General features: G+C 62.7%; 3 protein-coding genes across 4 annotated transcripts in view; 1 reads left to right on the top strand and 2 right to left on the bottom strand.

Moving 5' to 3' along the window:
• The first annotated feature begins 63 nt into the window (after positions 1-63).
• CHLRE_17g740700v5 (uncharacterized protein) lies at positions 64-3126 on the top strand. Its single transcript, XM_001701053.2, has 5 exons — positions 64-209; positions 424-519; positions 784-864; positions 1267-1371; positions 1797-3126. Exons 1-5 carry the CDS (start codon positions 150-152, stop codon positions 1854-1856), a joined length of 402 nt encoding a protein of 133 aa, XP_001701105.1. The 5' UTR covers positions 64-149; the 3' UTR covers positions 1857-3126.
• Positions 3127-3506: 380 nt separating this feature from the next.
• On the bottom strand, positions 3507-9958 carry CHLRE_17g740650v5 (uncharacterized protein). Its single transcript, XM_043072641.1, has 2 exons — positions 7517-9958; positions 3507-4953 (listed from the first exon to the last, which is right to left on the bottom strand). The coding sequence occupies exons 1-2, from the start codon at positions 9576-9578 to the stop codon at positions 4025-4027; spliced, it is 2991 nt and encodes a 996-aa protein (XP_042915100.1). The 5' UTR covers positions 9579-9958; the 3' UTR covers positions 3507-4024.
• A 278-nt stretch (positions 9959-10236) lies between these two features.
• Positions 10237-13381, bottom strand: part of CHLRE_17g740600v5 (uncharacterized protein) — a 10482-nt gene continuing 7337 nt past the window's right edge. Inside the window, exons 11-14 of one of the 2 annotated variants that reach the window (XM_043072640.1) lie at positions 13225-13311; positions 12836-12889; positions 12008-12565; positions 10237-11479 (exon numbers count right to left, since the gene is read on the bottom strand). In XM_043072640.1, the coding sequence (XP_042915099.1) occupies positions 11120-11479; positions 12008-12565; positions 12836-12889; positions 13225-13311 (1059 nt within the window). In that variant the 3' untranslated portion in view covers positions 10237-11119. The remainder of the gene's footprint in view (positions 11480-12007; positions 12566-12835; positions 12890-13224; positions 13312-13381) is intronic. The other variant, XM_043072639.1, reaches the window with a different exon arrangement.

The following is a 13381-nucleotide window of genomic DNA, read 5'->3' as shown; positions in this document are numbered from 1 at the left end:
CTTTCATCGGCCGAATGCTCAAACAGGCAAAGTCATTTGAAGATAAACTGACATGTCTATTCAGTTATTCTGCTAATCATTAGGCTTGTCGAGTGCGCGTTGCTGAGACTGCTTGCCTTCCGTTCGGCTTCCTAACGAAATATTTTACGATGTCTGAGGATCTTGCCCAGCACGTATTCATCAAGTATGCATCGATTGGCAAGACAGGGGTGAGTGAGCCCGGCGCTGGGAGTTGGCGAGACATGCGGCCCGGATAGCGCACCTGGGAGCCCCGCAGGTTGCCTTCCCTTTCAACACGAGCTCAGCCCACCGTGGCCAATGTGCTGGCCTAAGCCTATGTGGAACTCGTGCTCGTGGACGGGTCCCTTCAGCGTCGGGTGTCCTGCAGCCCGCGACTGTGCTCACCTGTGTTCTCTCCCACAGATCACGCTGGCCAACGCGACGCTGGATGGGTCAAAGTTTGCGAAACTATGTCGGGAGAGCAAGTTGATTGGCGGGGGCCTCACGCCCATGGACGTGGTGAGCAAGCGGGCGGAGGGTTGCCAGGGGTAGCGGTACGTGCGCGGCGCAGGGGTCATGCCGCGCACGGAAGCGAAGGTTCGGGGGCAGGTTTCGGGGCACATTTCAGCGACAGGATGCGGGCCGAATGTGGATCGGGTTTCGGTGTTGGGTCAGGCGAAGGGTCCACCACAGCACCAGTCTTGAGTATGGGAACCAAGGCGTGCTCGCCTGCCACGCGTGACGCCCTGCCCCTGCTGGCGCTTCGCGTGCCCACATCTGCAGGAGGGCATATTCTTGCGTGTCAGCAAAAGCTTCGGAAGAATCAACTACGACACCTTCCTGCTCGCGCTGGAGGAGATTGCGGTGAGGGCCGAGAGCGCTTACGGTATCCGTGCCGCTACCCCACGGAGCCCGGAGTAGCAGGCAGTGCGCGTGTGGTGGTAGGCGTGGTGGTGGCGATGCCCGGCTCTACTCCAGTAGCTGCAGCAGCTGGGCCGTAGCCGCGCAAAAGACGGCATCATAGGAGTGCGGTCGGAAACTTTCTAGGCACATCAGGGCGGGGGTGCGGCTAGTGTGCCTGCAGAGTGCCGAGTTAGTGGTTGTGCCACATCCAAGAGCTTATCGCCCTGACTCATCACCAACACACGCCTCCAACGAGCGCCGCATGCACTCGCATGAACCCGGCTGTTCTCCCGTTATCACCTCTCTCTCTTTCTCTACAATTTCTCCAACGCAAAACTCCTGCTGGCATGCGCACGTGCCCAGGCCAAGAAGCGTGTGTCTGTGGACACGCTGTTTGGGCGGCTGGCCGACGCCGACCCCCTGGCCGCCACCACCAAGGCTGAGTACGTGCGACACCACGATGACAAGGTGGGCGACTGCGTGTGTGTGTGTGTGTGTGTATGTGTGTGTGTGTGTGTGTGTGTGTGTGTGTGTGTGTGTGTGTGTGTGTGTGTGTGTGTGTGTGTGTGTGTGTGTGTGTGTGTGTGTGTGTGTGTGTGTGAGTGAGGGGCGTGGGGGCGGGCGTGGGGCGGATGGGCGGGCGGATGGGGGGCCGGGCGGGCAGAGGGCACTGCGTGGGAGCATGGGATCGCAGGACAGGGAGCAGGGGGCAAGTAGGCCAGAAGAGGCGTGGAGAGGAGGAGCGAGGGGCGGTGGTGGTGGTGAAGCTAGGGAGGGTGCTGGGGAGTGTTGCATGGATGTGGGGCCGCGGATGAACGTCCGTGTGCGCGCGTTCGCTTCCTCAAGGGCCTCTCTTCGTTTGTCATTCGGCCGCCGCCACCTTTTCCCCACAGAGTACCTACACTGGCGTGTACCGGGCAGGGGGCCCGCGCAATCTGGCGGGCGCACGGTAGCAGCGCTCATTCTGTGGGTTTGTCAGCTTCGACGCTGTGGGCTGTGACCTACACCGTATCGTTGCCGCAACCGACACTCGTGACGAGGGCCAGAAAGCGGCGGCTTCCGCGGTGGATACAGGGATGCAATTGTGAGCGGTGAGGTAGGGAGGCCACGAATTACACATGAGGTCTGACACATACAACGATTGCGAGTTTAGGTTCATGGTGCTCGGGAAGTGCTGCTGCAGTGCTGCGTGAGGTACAAGCACCTGGAGCACAAGTCGAGCTCCATATCGTGAGCATGCTGCTATCTACAAGTGCGGCAGGCGATTTGGCTGTGATGGGACAGGGTAAGGGGCAGGTTGGCGTAGCCCCGTAGTGTGCAGGTGATTTGTCTGCAAGATGGCTTCAATCGTACGTTTGTCTGACGTGTGGTTGCGCGCACGGCGCCCAACTGCACCTGCGTAGACAGCGCAGCGCGCATGTGGGTGTGGCAGGGTGTGAGTGTGTGCCATGGGGCATCATGGACTGTGCCATGGGCCTGTGTTTCTGACAGTGACAGCTGTCGGTAGGCGGGCTATATACACAGGCAATCGATGTGGTGTCCAACAGCGCGGCCGGTTCAGCACATGGTTATCAGTTTATCACTCAGGAGGATCGGGGTGGGGAATGGGGTAGCGATGCTTGCGCTTCAGGGCCTCTGAGCCTCTGATTGCAAAAGTGCACAAGTGAACTCAGTTGTACGTAAGTGTGTATGCCCGTTCTCACGTTCTGAATAACACCACCCGCGGGTGCAAGCCTGCAAGGCTCTGTAGCCCTAGCTGTCAAGTCCCCGTGTGACCCTGTGTGGCTGACTCCCTCTTTCCCATACGGTAACCCACTTCGCACAGCGGGGGCTGGCCAAAATTTATGACGGCTGGGCGTTTAACGCCAGGTGCTGCTGTCCTGTAGTCAGGACCAGGCTGACTAACAACATGCTTGGATGGTGAGGCAAATCCATTTCCATGCGCTGAGAGGTGAAGTCCGTTTTTGTCATGTGGTGGACAGTGGACACAGGCGGCCACGCTCTCAGTAATGGGCAGACAAGAGTTTACACCTCAGCAGGTAGTTGCCAGCAGCCTGTGCGCCTACCGCCCACGGCATCTGTCAACGTGCGTGCTAGCCATGCTCGCCAGCCTCATCAGTCACCCGGCCTCAAGCGCCCGGCCCCAATGCATTGTCCGTTGGCAGGGGCCATTCCTTGGCCAGTGCCGATCCCGAACAAAGTGTATTTTTCCGACGAGAGCACAAGTACGAACCCCAGCCTGTCGAGAACGCCAGCTTGTCGAAACATGCGCCACGGGACGCGGCCTGCCGCGCAGGGCTCGGCACACAGCCGTCATATGCACATGGTAGGCGGGGCCCGCACACACACCCACACCCACACACACACCACACACACCCACACCACACACACACACACACCCACAAACACACACACACACAAACACACACACACACACACACACACACACACACACACACACACACACACACACACTCTGGGGCAGTGAGTACCAGCCGCATGCACACGTGGCCCCAGCCCACGGCGGCGCACCCCTGGGTCCACGTGGGTACTACCATGTACGTCTAGGCAGGGATGCTGCACATGCGAAATGCCACTGTAATCGGTTAATGGTAATGCGGCTGACTTGCAGCACGTGCTGTGCGCCTATGCGCCAGCCACTGCCTTTGGGCTGCAAGCTTCAGCCTGCCAGTTTTGCGCGCAAGTATTAGCACTCGGCGTCTACTAGTAATACAATCCGCAGCACACCATAAGCAACACTGCTACGAGTACACGTCCACCTGCAGCAGATGCCAATGCTCGCTTTTAATTTCTATGAACGCAACGCAATGTCAGCGCAGTCGCAGCCGACCGCACACGCACAGCCGCTTCGACTCACATACAATACGGCATTGCACGTGAGCGCACTGCAACCTCACTACAGCCAGCGCCGCCGATTGCAATGCCCATCGACCATCACACGCTGGATGCCCGTTCACCCACAGTCTTTGCTTCTGCCCCTTCGCAACGTAGGGCACTTTTGAGACACCAGCACACCCAATTTATGAAAAACGCAAACAACACACATTTTCAGTTTGATGGAACCGTCTCCGTCATCAAAGCCTTTCCGCACAATGTGGTTTTAGTTGCTCCCTGCCGCTGCCGCTGCCGCCCCAGCCCCTGCCGCCGCCAGCCCCGCGCACGCCTTGTCATGGCCGCCCTCCCGCCAGTGCTGCAGCTGGCACGCGCCGCAGCAGTACGTGATCTGCTTGCAGCGCGCGCACGTCTTGCCGCGGCCGGGCGCGATAAGTGCGCTGGGCCCATCCAGGCTGCTGCATTCCGGATTGCCGCACAGCGTGAAGGCGCCGGCGCCAGCAGGAGTCGCGGCAGCCCCGCCGCGGCCACCGCTGCTACTGCCGTCGCAGCTGCCGCCGCCCTTCAGCACCACGCCCGCCTCCCGCAGCCGCGCCTCCACCTCCGCCGGCGACAGCAGCCAGCTGGCGTGTGTTCGCATCTGCTGCCACTCCTGGCCCCACAGCAAGCTCTGCCGAAGCGCCACGGCCGCCGGCCAGGCTGCTTGCACGACTGCCCCCAAGTCCGTCGAGCCGGTGCTGCCGTTGGGAGCCGCTTCCCGCTGCAGCTTGCAAGCGTCTTGTACCGCATCAAGGAACTCGACCACGTCGTTTCGTTTGGCGCGCTGCACCATCGCCCTGACCGGGCCACCGCTGCACGACGTCGCCAGCACGAGCCCGGCAGCGGCCGGAGGATCCGCGGCGGTCATCGCCTGCAGCAGGTCTGCGAACACAGCTGCCAGAGCGTCCATGGAAGCATTCTGCTTGTTAGCGGGGAGCTCAAGCCTCGTCGCCACATCGCCCGCAAGCTGCATGAGCGACGGCAGGCACGTCAGCCGCAGGTAGGCGACACAGGACTCCGCCGCAGGCGACGCCGCGTGCGGGGCGGCCAACGCACCAGCCGTGGCTGCGGCCGTGGTTGCCGACGTCAGGGTGGGGGATCCCTCCGCAGGTGTTGTGGTGGCGGCTGCTGCTCCCTCCGCCGCAGCTGGCGCCGACGCTGCGGCGCCAGCAACTGCCGAGTGAGATGCCAGACATAATAATAATAATAATAATAATAGGTACTCCCTGCATGACAGGGCGTGTTCTGCGGAGGTAGGGGTGTGAGGGCGTGAGAGACCACCGCATAGATGGTCTCCGCCGCTGAGCCCCTGTCCCCCAAGTGAGAGAGGGGAGGTTGCCAGTGCGCCTAGGCGTACTGGGCCTGGCCCCTTTCCCACAGCGGGTCATACGGTTTTATGGTGGTCTCCCGGGCCATTTGTGGCTGTAGATTTCGCGGCGGAGGGTTGTGATGGCGGTTGTGGTGTGGACGGCGTGCTGAACTAGTTTACGGCATGTGTTGTGTGCGGACTGTGTGGGGCATCCGAGTGTTTTGAGGAGGGCATGAAGGTGGGGTGTGACCGTGCCAGTATGGCCAAGGCTAATTATAGTGTCTGGGCTGTACATCACGTCCCAGCCTGCGTCGCGGAGAGCGGCCACGAGGTCTTCGTGTTGTTGCAGTTTCTCTGCGCGTTTGTCTGGGTGGTTTAGGTCCGAGCAGTATCCGACTTCTATGACGTAGACCTTATGGGCGCTCCTTTGTCGGCGTGCGCGGGGTGCACGGGCTGGCAGTCCGGACATGTGCATCCGGAGTGTGGGAATGACCAGCAGGTCTGGACGGAGCTTCTTACGCACGCTCTCTGGCGTGCTGGGGAGCATCCACGCAGGGATGCGGGTTCCCCCGCTGTAAGTGGGGGCATCCTTACCGGCGTCCATGTACATAACGCAGCCTCCATAGTGGCCCTGACTTATTGCTTTCGCTATCCGCTGGACAGCGCGGTTGTGACGCGCAATGTAGGCTGCTTTCATGCGTGGGTGGGTGCAGCCGCCCAGGGTGTGCGTGCCACCGTCGTCGCCGCGGCACAGGGGGCATTCGCCGCCTGCGCAGCCGGGCATGGGGTGTTTTACTCTTGCGGCCCGCTTGGCATTCCAGGAGAGGCCCCAGCGGTATTTGAACGCGCAGCGGGCCTCTTCAAATGAGAACTTGTCGAACAGGTTTAGGCCGTAGCGTTCGTCGATGTGCTTCCTCGCTGCCTCCCATAGTTCCGCGTACAGTCCTGATTTGGTATAACCGGTCGCGGTGGATTTACGGGCCATTTTCTTCAGGTCGCGATTGAGGTCGTTGGCGTAGCGCAACCGTTCTTCCAAATTGCCATTGTGCTCCACAATTTCCTTCTGGGCAATCCATCCCTCTAAGGGTTCATATGGGTGCGAGTATAGAGTTTCTGTCGCATCCGGCTGCACTGTTCTGGTGGCCACAGCCTGTGCCGCTTCATCCGCTTTCTGATTTCCTACGCATGTGTCTGTCTGGTGCGAACGTACGTGATAAAATGATGTCTTGTGTCCAGCTAGGGCACGTTCCGCAAGTTGGTCGACTATGGTCCCAAACATCTCGCGGTGCTTGCTTACGTGGAGTGACTCGGGCTCCATAATGGCGCGACGGAGGATGAACAGACTGACAAGACTGTCGGTGTAGACCCGTAGGTGAGGTGTGTCGCGATGGAGGCGGAGCGCCGTGCGTATGGCGGATGATTCACACCGAAGGATGGTGCTCAGGGGTGTGTTGAAGGCGATGTCTTCATCAATGTGCGTGGCGCGGTTGTCGCTGGCGTCCCAGACCGCCGCTCCCAGGCCCGTGTACTCTCGTGTGTGTGGTACTTTGCTCCCGTCGGTAAAGACCGCGGAGCCTCGTGTGTGTGCGAGCGGGACATAAGCGCGGTAGAGGGTTGCAACTTGCAAGCTCCGTAGGGGATGGTAGGGTGGGGGCATCGCGAGGGGGCTGGGGCTGGGGCGTCTGGCTGCTCTGGGCGAGGATGCGCCGTTTTAACTTCCGGGGGGTTGGGGGCCACGGGTTGGGTGTGTCTGGGTCCGTGGGGGGTTTACGGGTAGCTAGGTGCGGTGTGTGCCCGAGCGCGTCCGCTAGGGCGAGTGCAAGCCCACTCTCCAGGGCCTGATTGAGGAGGAGGCGGCCCCTTTCGTTTGTCACGCACAGGAGGTGGAGTCCACGTCGGTGAGCGGGGAGCTCCTGCGGCTGGCCTAGGCCTGAGGCCAGGCCTGCCCAGGCGTGCGCCGGTTTGATGTGCCCCAGGTCGTGGACCAGTGGGTGTTGGAGCCAGGCTGTGTAGCCGCTTGTGTCGCCATACGGGACCACCACGACGGACAGGTGCGGTGTGTGCGTTGTTGCCGCCTCGGCGCTGGCGACCGCCCACGCCATGGCCAGGCTGGTGTGCTCGGGTTGTGGGGGTGGGTGAACGAAGGAGATTCCATCTAGCGTGCGGCTGTAGCAGTCGTGGGCGGCCCCGAACTCTGAATCTTGCGGGTGGGTAGTGTAGTATGCTGGGATGTCGCAGTGGGCGTTGAGGGGAGATGCGAATGCCTCCGTCTGGAACTTGATATGGGACGTGAGCGTGGACACTGCAGCATGGCGGCTCGCACAAACATGCGTAACGCCAACCGAACAGTCTTTATTAAGTTTGGTATGAATGTGGCGAAACGCGCCGCATGCCGCACGTCGCGCGCCTCACAACGCAAAGCCTGAATCAGGTGCGCCGCTGCGCCAAGCATGAGCGGCAGCCACTGTTGAAGCGCAAAGGACGCGAGCAGCGCGTGCTGCGCCGCCGCCGCCGAGCCGGCCGGCGGCGCGCCACCCGCCGCTGCCACAGCAGTTCCTGCTTCTGCGTCCGCGCCCGCGACCTCCGTGGCCGCCTGTGCTTGCTGCTGCTGCTGCTGCTGCTCCGGCTGTACCTCCGCCCCGGCGTGCGCCCTCGCACCAAACACCTCCTGCTCAAGGAGCGCAACCAACCTATTGGCAATGCGAACGCCGTCCTTTATCGCCGAGTACTCGCCTCCCTGCTCACGCAGTAGCCCTGCGCGCGCATGCCGCGCGGTCGCCGCCAGTGTGGCCACCAGCCCCGCCGCCTGCGCCACGGAGCCGTGCGCGAGCAGGGCCGGCCATACGCCCGAATGCTGCAGCACGAAGCGCAGCGTGTTCTCCGTGGTTGCGCGCCTGAGCTGGACGTCAGTGCTGCTTGTGCTGCTGCTGCTGGCCGCTGTCGGTGCGCTCTCCGCTTGGATGCGCAAGGTCCGCTCCAGCGCCGGCAGAAGCCCCGCGTCCAGCGCGCAGCGCAGGCTGTAGCAGTAGGGCCCTGTGGCGCCCGCCGCCTCAGCGGCTGCAGCCGCCTCGGCCGCCGCAGCCGCCACCGTCTGCGGCCCCGGTGCAGCCTCCTCCCCAGCAAGCTGCCGGCCAAACCTCAGCGCCCGTTCCAGACGAGATATGCTGTTCGCTGTATACTCTCCCAGCTCCCAGCTCAGCTGCTGCAGCAGCAGTCGCCAAAAGCCCGGCAGCCGCGCCGCCGCCTGCCTCGGCCGCATCCCACAAAGTGACGCATTCAGCACGTCGGTTGCGGAGCTGGTGAGGCACAGGCGGAGGCGGCCCGACGGCGGCGCCGCGGATAGGGCAGCCGCGGCGCTGTGCAGCAGGTCATATACCTGCAGCGCTGGGTACAGCAGCGCCGGCGCCGCCGTGCTGCTGCCGACAGCATGACGCAAGTGCCTCGCCTGCGGCGGCTGGACGCCAAGCGCGTGCGGGACGAGGGTGCAAGCAAGCAACACGATACCCGCCTCTAACTGAATGTCCTCGTCCGTAGGCTGATCGGATTTGTGGAGGGGCCGCACCTGCGGCCACACGTCAGTGTTGCTGGCGCCGCTGCCTGCCTGCTGCGTGAACGCTGGTGGTGGTGCTGCTGCCGCAGGTAGTGCCGCGCCAGCAGCAGTGGGCATGTGGGTAACAGCTCCCAGGCGAAGGCATGCGAGGGCCCACACCAGCAGCATGTGCAGGCACGGCCCGCCGAGCAGACGACGCATGGCGGCCGCCGCATCGCTCGGCTGCAGGGTTGAGGCCACAGAGCCTCCGCTGCTGCCCGTAGCGGCATGACTGCTGGTGCTGGCGCTGTCGCTGTTGGTGCTGCTACTGCCGTCTGCAGTGCTGCCACTGCCGTCTGCAGCGCTGCCACTGCCGTCTCCAGTGCTGCTACTGCCGCTGCCGGTAGCGCTGGCGGCCGGCGGTTGCTGTGTCAGTGGCGCCAGAAAGCTCATTGCCGGCAGTATGATGGCCAGCGCCAGGAACCTTAAGTGGTCGCAAAACACCATGATGGCAGTGCATAGCCCCGGCCAGTCATGAGACAATGCGCACGGAGGCGACGTACCTGCTGCGACCGGCGGCGGCGGTGGCGGGCAGGCCGCCGCCAGTCGCAGCACCGCCGCCGCCGCGTGCTCCAGCAGCTGGCTGCGGCCCAGCGCGTCAAGCAGCTCGGCGGCGAAGGTGGCGTCGGCAGCCTCGGCAGCCTCAAGCTGCACCGGTATAACCAGCAGCTGTAGAATTACAACCATGCTCGCCACGCCGCTGCACTCCTGGGCAAACGTGTTGCCGCTGCCGTCGCTGCTGCCGCTGCCGTCGCTGCTGCCGCCCGCCCCGTCCCCGTCCCCACCGCAGCCGAGCCGAGACATTATGCGCGCGTACGCGCTGAGCGAACCAGCGCGAACGAGCGCCAGCGGCGCCCGCGTGCGACGCAGCCATTCAAGCGGCATGTTTACCAGCAAGGTGCCGGTGCGGTCAAACATGTTCAGAGCATCCAACCAGCGCCGGCCCTGAGGCACATCCGCTGCTGTGGCATGGGCCGACCAGCAGTTTGCGGCTACCACAGCAGCGAGGACAGCCGCTTCCGCCTCAGCAGTGACATCAATATGTACCGGGGCGTGGCCGAGGAACGCCGCTTGATCTTCAAGTTCCTCCAGGCGGTCTCTAAGTGCATCTGGATCAGTATGCGAAGTCAAATTTACAAAGTAGTCTCGCAGTCTTAAGGCTCTTGTTAAGCGAGGATTCATTTCTTGCCTTTCAGCGTCATGTGACGCGTAGTTACATATGTGTTCATATATAATGTGTATTTAGCACCGCGGTAGATATGCAGGAGTAGGGTGGACGCAAGCAGTTAGTGACGTAAGGCAGTTTGGCCACGATGGCCGACTATGCCGTCGACACCCCCCCCCATCCCGGCCAGGCCCCAGCCCAGATTCTTTGCATAGGCCATAAGGAGTACCTCACCCCGCACCACTTCACCCCGCACCCCTGTGCTGGTCTGTGCGGAACCGGTGGGTGCTGTCATCTATCACTGCTGTGGGTAGGTGTCAGCGTGTCGCGCGGGCCGGCGGACGGCTGCCGCTGCGGCGCTTTCGCCTTTGGGGCTTCAGGGCTTTGATAGTGTTGCAGTCACGCGCATGTTGGCATGTGCATGGATCCAGGGGACGGAACATGCAGCTAGATAGCCCTGCCTTAGTACATTAGCGTCACGACAGCACCCTTGCCCTTGCGTAGAAGCAGCAGTGGGCGCATGTTGGCTGTTTGCCCACGAAAGCCCGAACGAAGGTCACGCACCTTTCCCGTCTTCCGCCGCAGGCCGTCCGCATTTCCCCCACAAGCACGTACCGCACGTACATAAGCCTACGTACGGTTACCGGGATCCATCACCCACCGAACCCGTGTGCTGCACAACACCTTCTCGCCATCACTTGTCCACGTCACGAAGTGGCGTGCAGGTAGGTCACAGTCCCAAGATAGACGCGATCGGCACGCGGCACCTCGCAAGCTAGAACTAAGTTCCATCCACGCGGCATCTCGGTAAGCTAGAAACAAGTTCCATCCACGCGGCACCTCGCAAGCTAGAAACAAGTTCCATCCACGCGGCACCTCGCAAGCTAAAAACAAGTTCCATCCACGCGGCATCTCGTAAGCTCCGCAAGGAACCGCACAGAACAAACAGCAGATGAATGGCCTATCAGGAAACTTTGCAAAAACAGCCGAGATCACGGCACTCTTGCCGGTACAGGAAGACGCAGCCTTGCTCCACCATCCTTACGGAATCACAGGACAGATGCTGCTGTCATCACAGTAGGATATAGGATCACGCAATCATGGAGTCCCCAGCAGCAGACGGTGGGGCACGCGCCTCACTTCAAACCGGCAGCCAGCCCCAGCTCATCATGAGGAGCCCGGCTCTCACACCTGGCCCTCCACCCCTACCTCATCGCAACGGCTTCCGTCCAATTAGACTTAAACCACAGCCTCCAACTAATCAACGCCCGAACCAGGCGCCGAAGAGGCGGCCAAAGCCCAAAGACGGCAACGCCTGTCCGCCGCTCCCATTCGCACCAGCAGCAGCGCCGCCGCTGCTACTGCCGCTGCTACTGCCGCTGCTACTGCCGCCGCTACTGCCGCTGCTACTGCCGCCCGCCGACTGCGCCATGCTGCCCACTGCCCCGCTTCCGCTACTGTCACTGCTGCCGCTCCCGCTACTGCCGCTGTCGCTGCTGCGGTTGCCGGTGTCGGGTCCGCTGGGTGCGGCCGGCGGGGGCGGGGTGCAGTCCAGCCAGGCGGCTCCTGCAAACACACGCGAGGGCACGGCGCGGGAGCAGCCGGAGGCGCCGCCCTGGACCTGCGCGTGTGATGTAAGGGAATCAGGGAGCGTGTGTGTGCGTGTGTGTGTGTGTGTGTGTGCGTGTGTGTGTGTGTGTTGTGGTGGTGGTGGAGGCAACGGTGGTGGTGGTGGTGGTGGTGGTGGTGGTGGTGGTGGTGGTGGTGGTGGTGGTGGTGGTGGTGGTGGTGGTGGTGGTGGTGGTGGTGGTGGTGGTGGTGGCGGTGGTGGTGGTGCAAGAGCGTGCGTTGGGGGAATGGGGTCATTCGGGTTTGGCCGTTTGAGACGTGGATGACCGGTTGGCAGTGTCAGCACAGGCGCGAATGGCACAGCACGCGCTAGGTGTATGCCCCACACCTGCTGCTGCTGCTGCTGCTGGTCACACACACATGCAAACGCCCAGCCACAGCTATTAGCCTAATACATATGCCATACGCACAGCCTTACACACCCTTTTCCAACATAACACGCTGTGCAATTTTGACACACACACACACACACACACACACACACACACACACACACACACGCCCCCTGCAGCAGGCTCACCATGCAGTACCACAGCGTGTCGCCCACACTGAGCCCGTGCTGCGCACAGCCCACCAGCTGCGTGGACGCGCCGCCGCTGGCGCCGTCTGTGGAGCAGGCGCACGCGTCCGCGCCCGCCGCGTCGCCACTGCCGCCGCCGCCCCCACCATCGTTGCTGTTGGTGCTGTCACCGCCACCTGTGCTGTCGGTAGAGCTCGCAGGCGGCTGTTGCGTGGTGCCTGAAGACTGCGTCGCGTCTGCTGAGGTCTGAGACGACGACACCTTGCGCGGTGGCGGGCGGCGGCGGCGCGACGGCGGCGGCGTGGGCGACGGCGAGGCAGCAGCAGCAGGTGTGTCAGAGCTGCCGCTGGTGGAGCCTGGCTGCTGTGTGCTCTTCCCATCGCTGCCGCTACTGCCTCCAGAAGGCACGGCGCCACTGCTACTGCCGCCACTGTTGTCGGGTGGGGTGCCGCTGTTGCTGTTGTCGGGGGGTCCTGCGGCGCTCTGCACGGCGGCTCCCTTGGCGGTGCAGCCGAAGGCGGTCAGCACGGGCGCCAGGGCCGAGTCCAGCTCCAGGCCCTGGAGGGGAGGAGGGGAGGAGAGGGGGGGGGAGGGGGAGGGTAGGGAGATGAGAGAGGTGAGGGAGGAGGTGTGGGAGGAGGTGATGGAGGTGATGGAGGAGTTCAGGGAGGAGGTGAGGGAAGAGGTGAGGAGGGGGATACGATGGGGAGGAGAAAGGAGTTGAGGAAAGGGAGGAAGAGGCGGTGACGGGCCGTTAGAAGATAGAAGCGTTGCGGAAATGGTATTGGGGCCGCCTGGCAGTGTCCTGAAGCATGTTCACCCTCGCACCTGGTCAGCTAGGGCGGGTGCCATGGATTGCAGCTCCGACTGGGTGGGCGTCACCTACGCGCGTGTGTTAAAAACAACAAAACGAAGGCCGAGTTACTTAGGGATACCTGTATGTGTGTGTATGTGTATGCCCAGACGCGCGTGTGTGTGTGTGTGTGTGTGTGTGTGTGTGTGTGTGTGTGTGTGTCGGAAATGAGGAGGTGAGACTGGTTGAGCTTTTGGCCATGGTGCCTGACACATGTTCCTGCTGCCATCATCGCCACCAGCGGCCGGCTACCCCGGCAAAAACGACACAACACACCGCCCCTGCCCCACCTCCTTCCCCGCCTCCTTCCCCGCCTCCGCCTCCCGCCCCCACCCCCCTTCCACCTCCGCCTCCTCGCGCCCACCTGGCAGTCAAAGTGCTGAGTCAGCATGTCCGCCAGCTGGGCCGCGGTGGGGAACACCACCACCGGCAGCGGAGCCAGGCCGTAGCCCTGAGTGGATGGGGAGCGGCAGGAGGAGGGCGTGGAGGGAGGAGGAGGGGGATGGATGGGAGGGGAAGGC

The sequence above is a fragment of the Chlamydomonas reinhardtii genome, chromosome 17 (genome assembly GCF_000002595.2).
Source record: "Chlamydomonas reinhardtii strain CC-503 cw92 mt+ chromosome 17, whole genome shotgun sequence".
In the NCBI taxonomy this organism is placed as follows: domain Eukaryota; kingdom Viridiplantae; phylum Chlorophyta; class Chlorophyceae; order Chlamydomonadales; family Chlamydomonadaceae; genus Chlamydomonas; species Chlamydomonas reinhardtii.
Note: the sequence above shows the minus strand (reverse complement) of the source record. Positions and strands in the feature narration are given on the sequence as shown.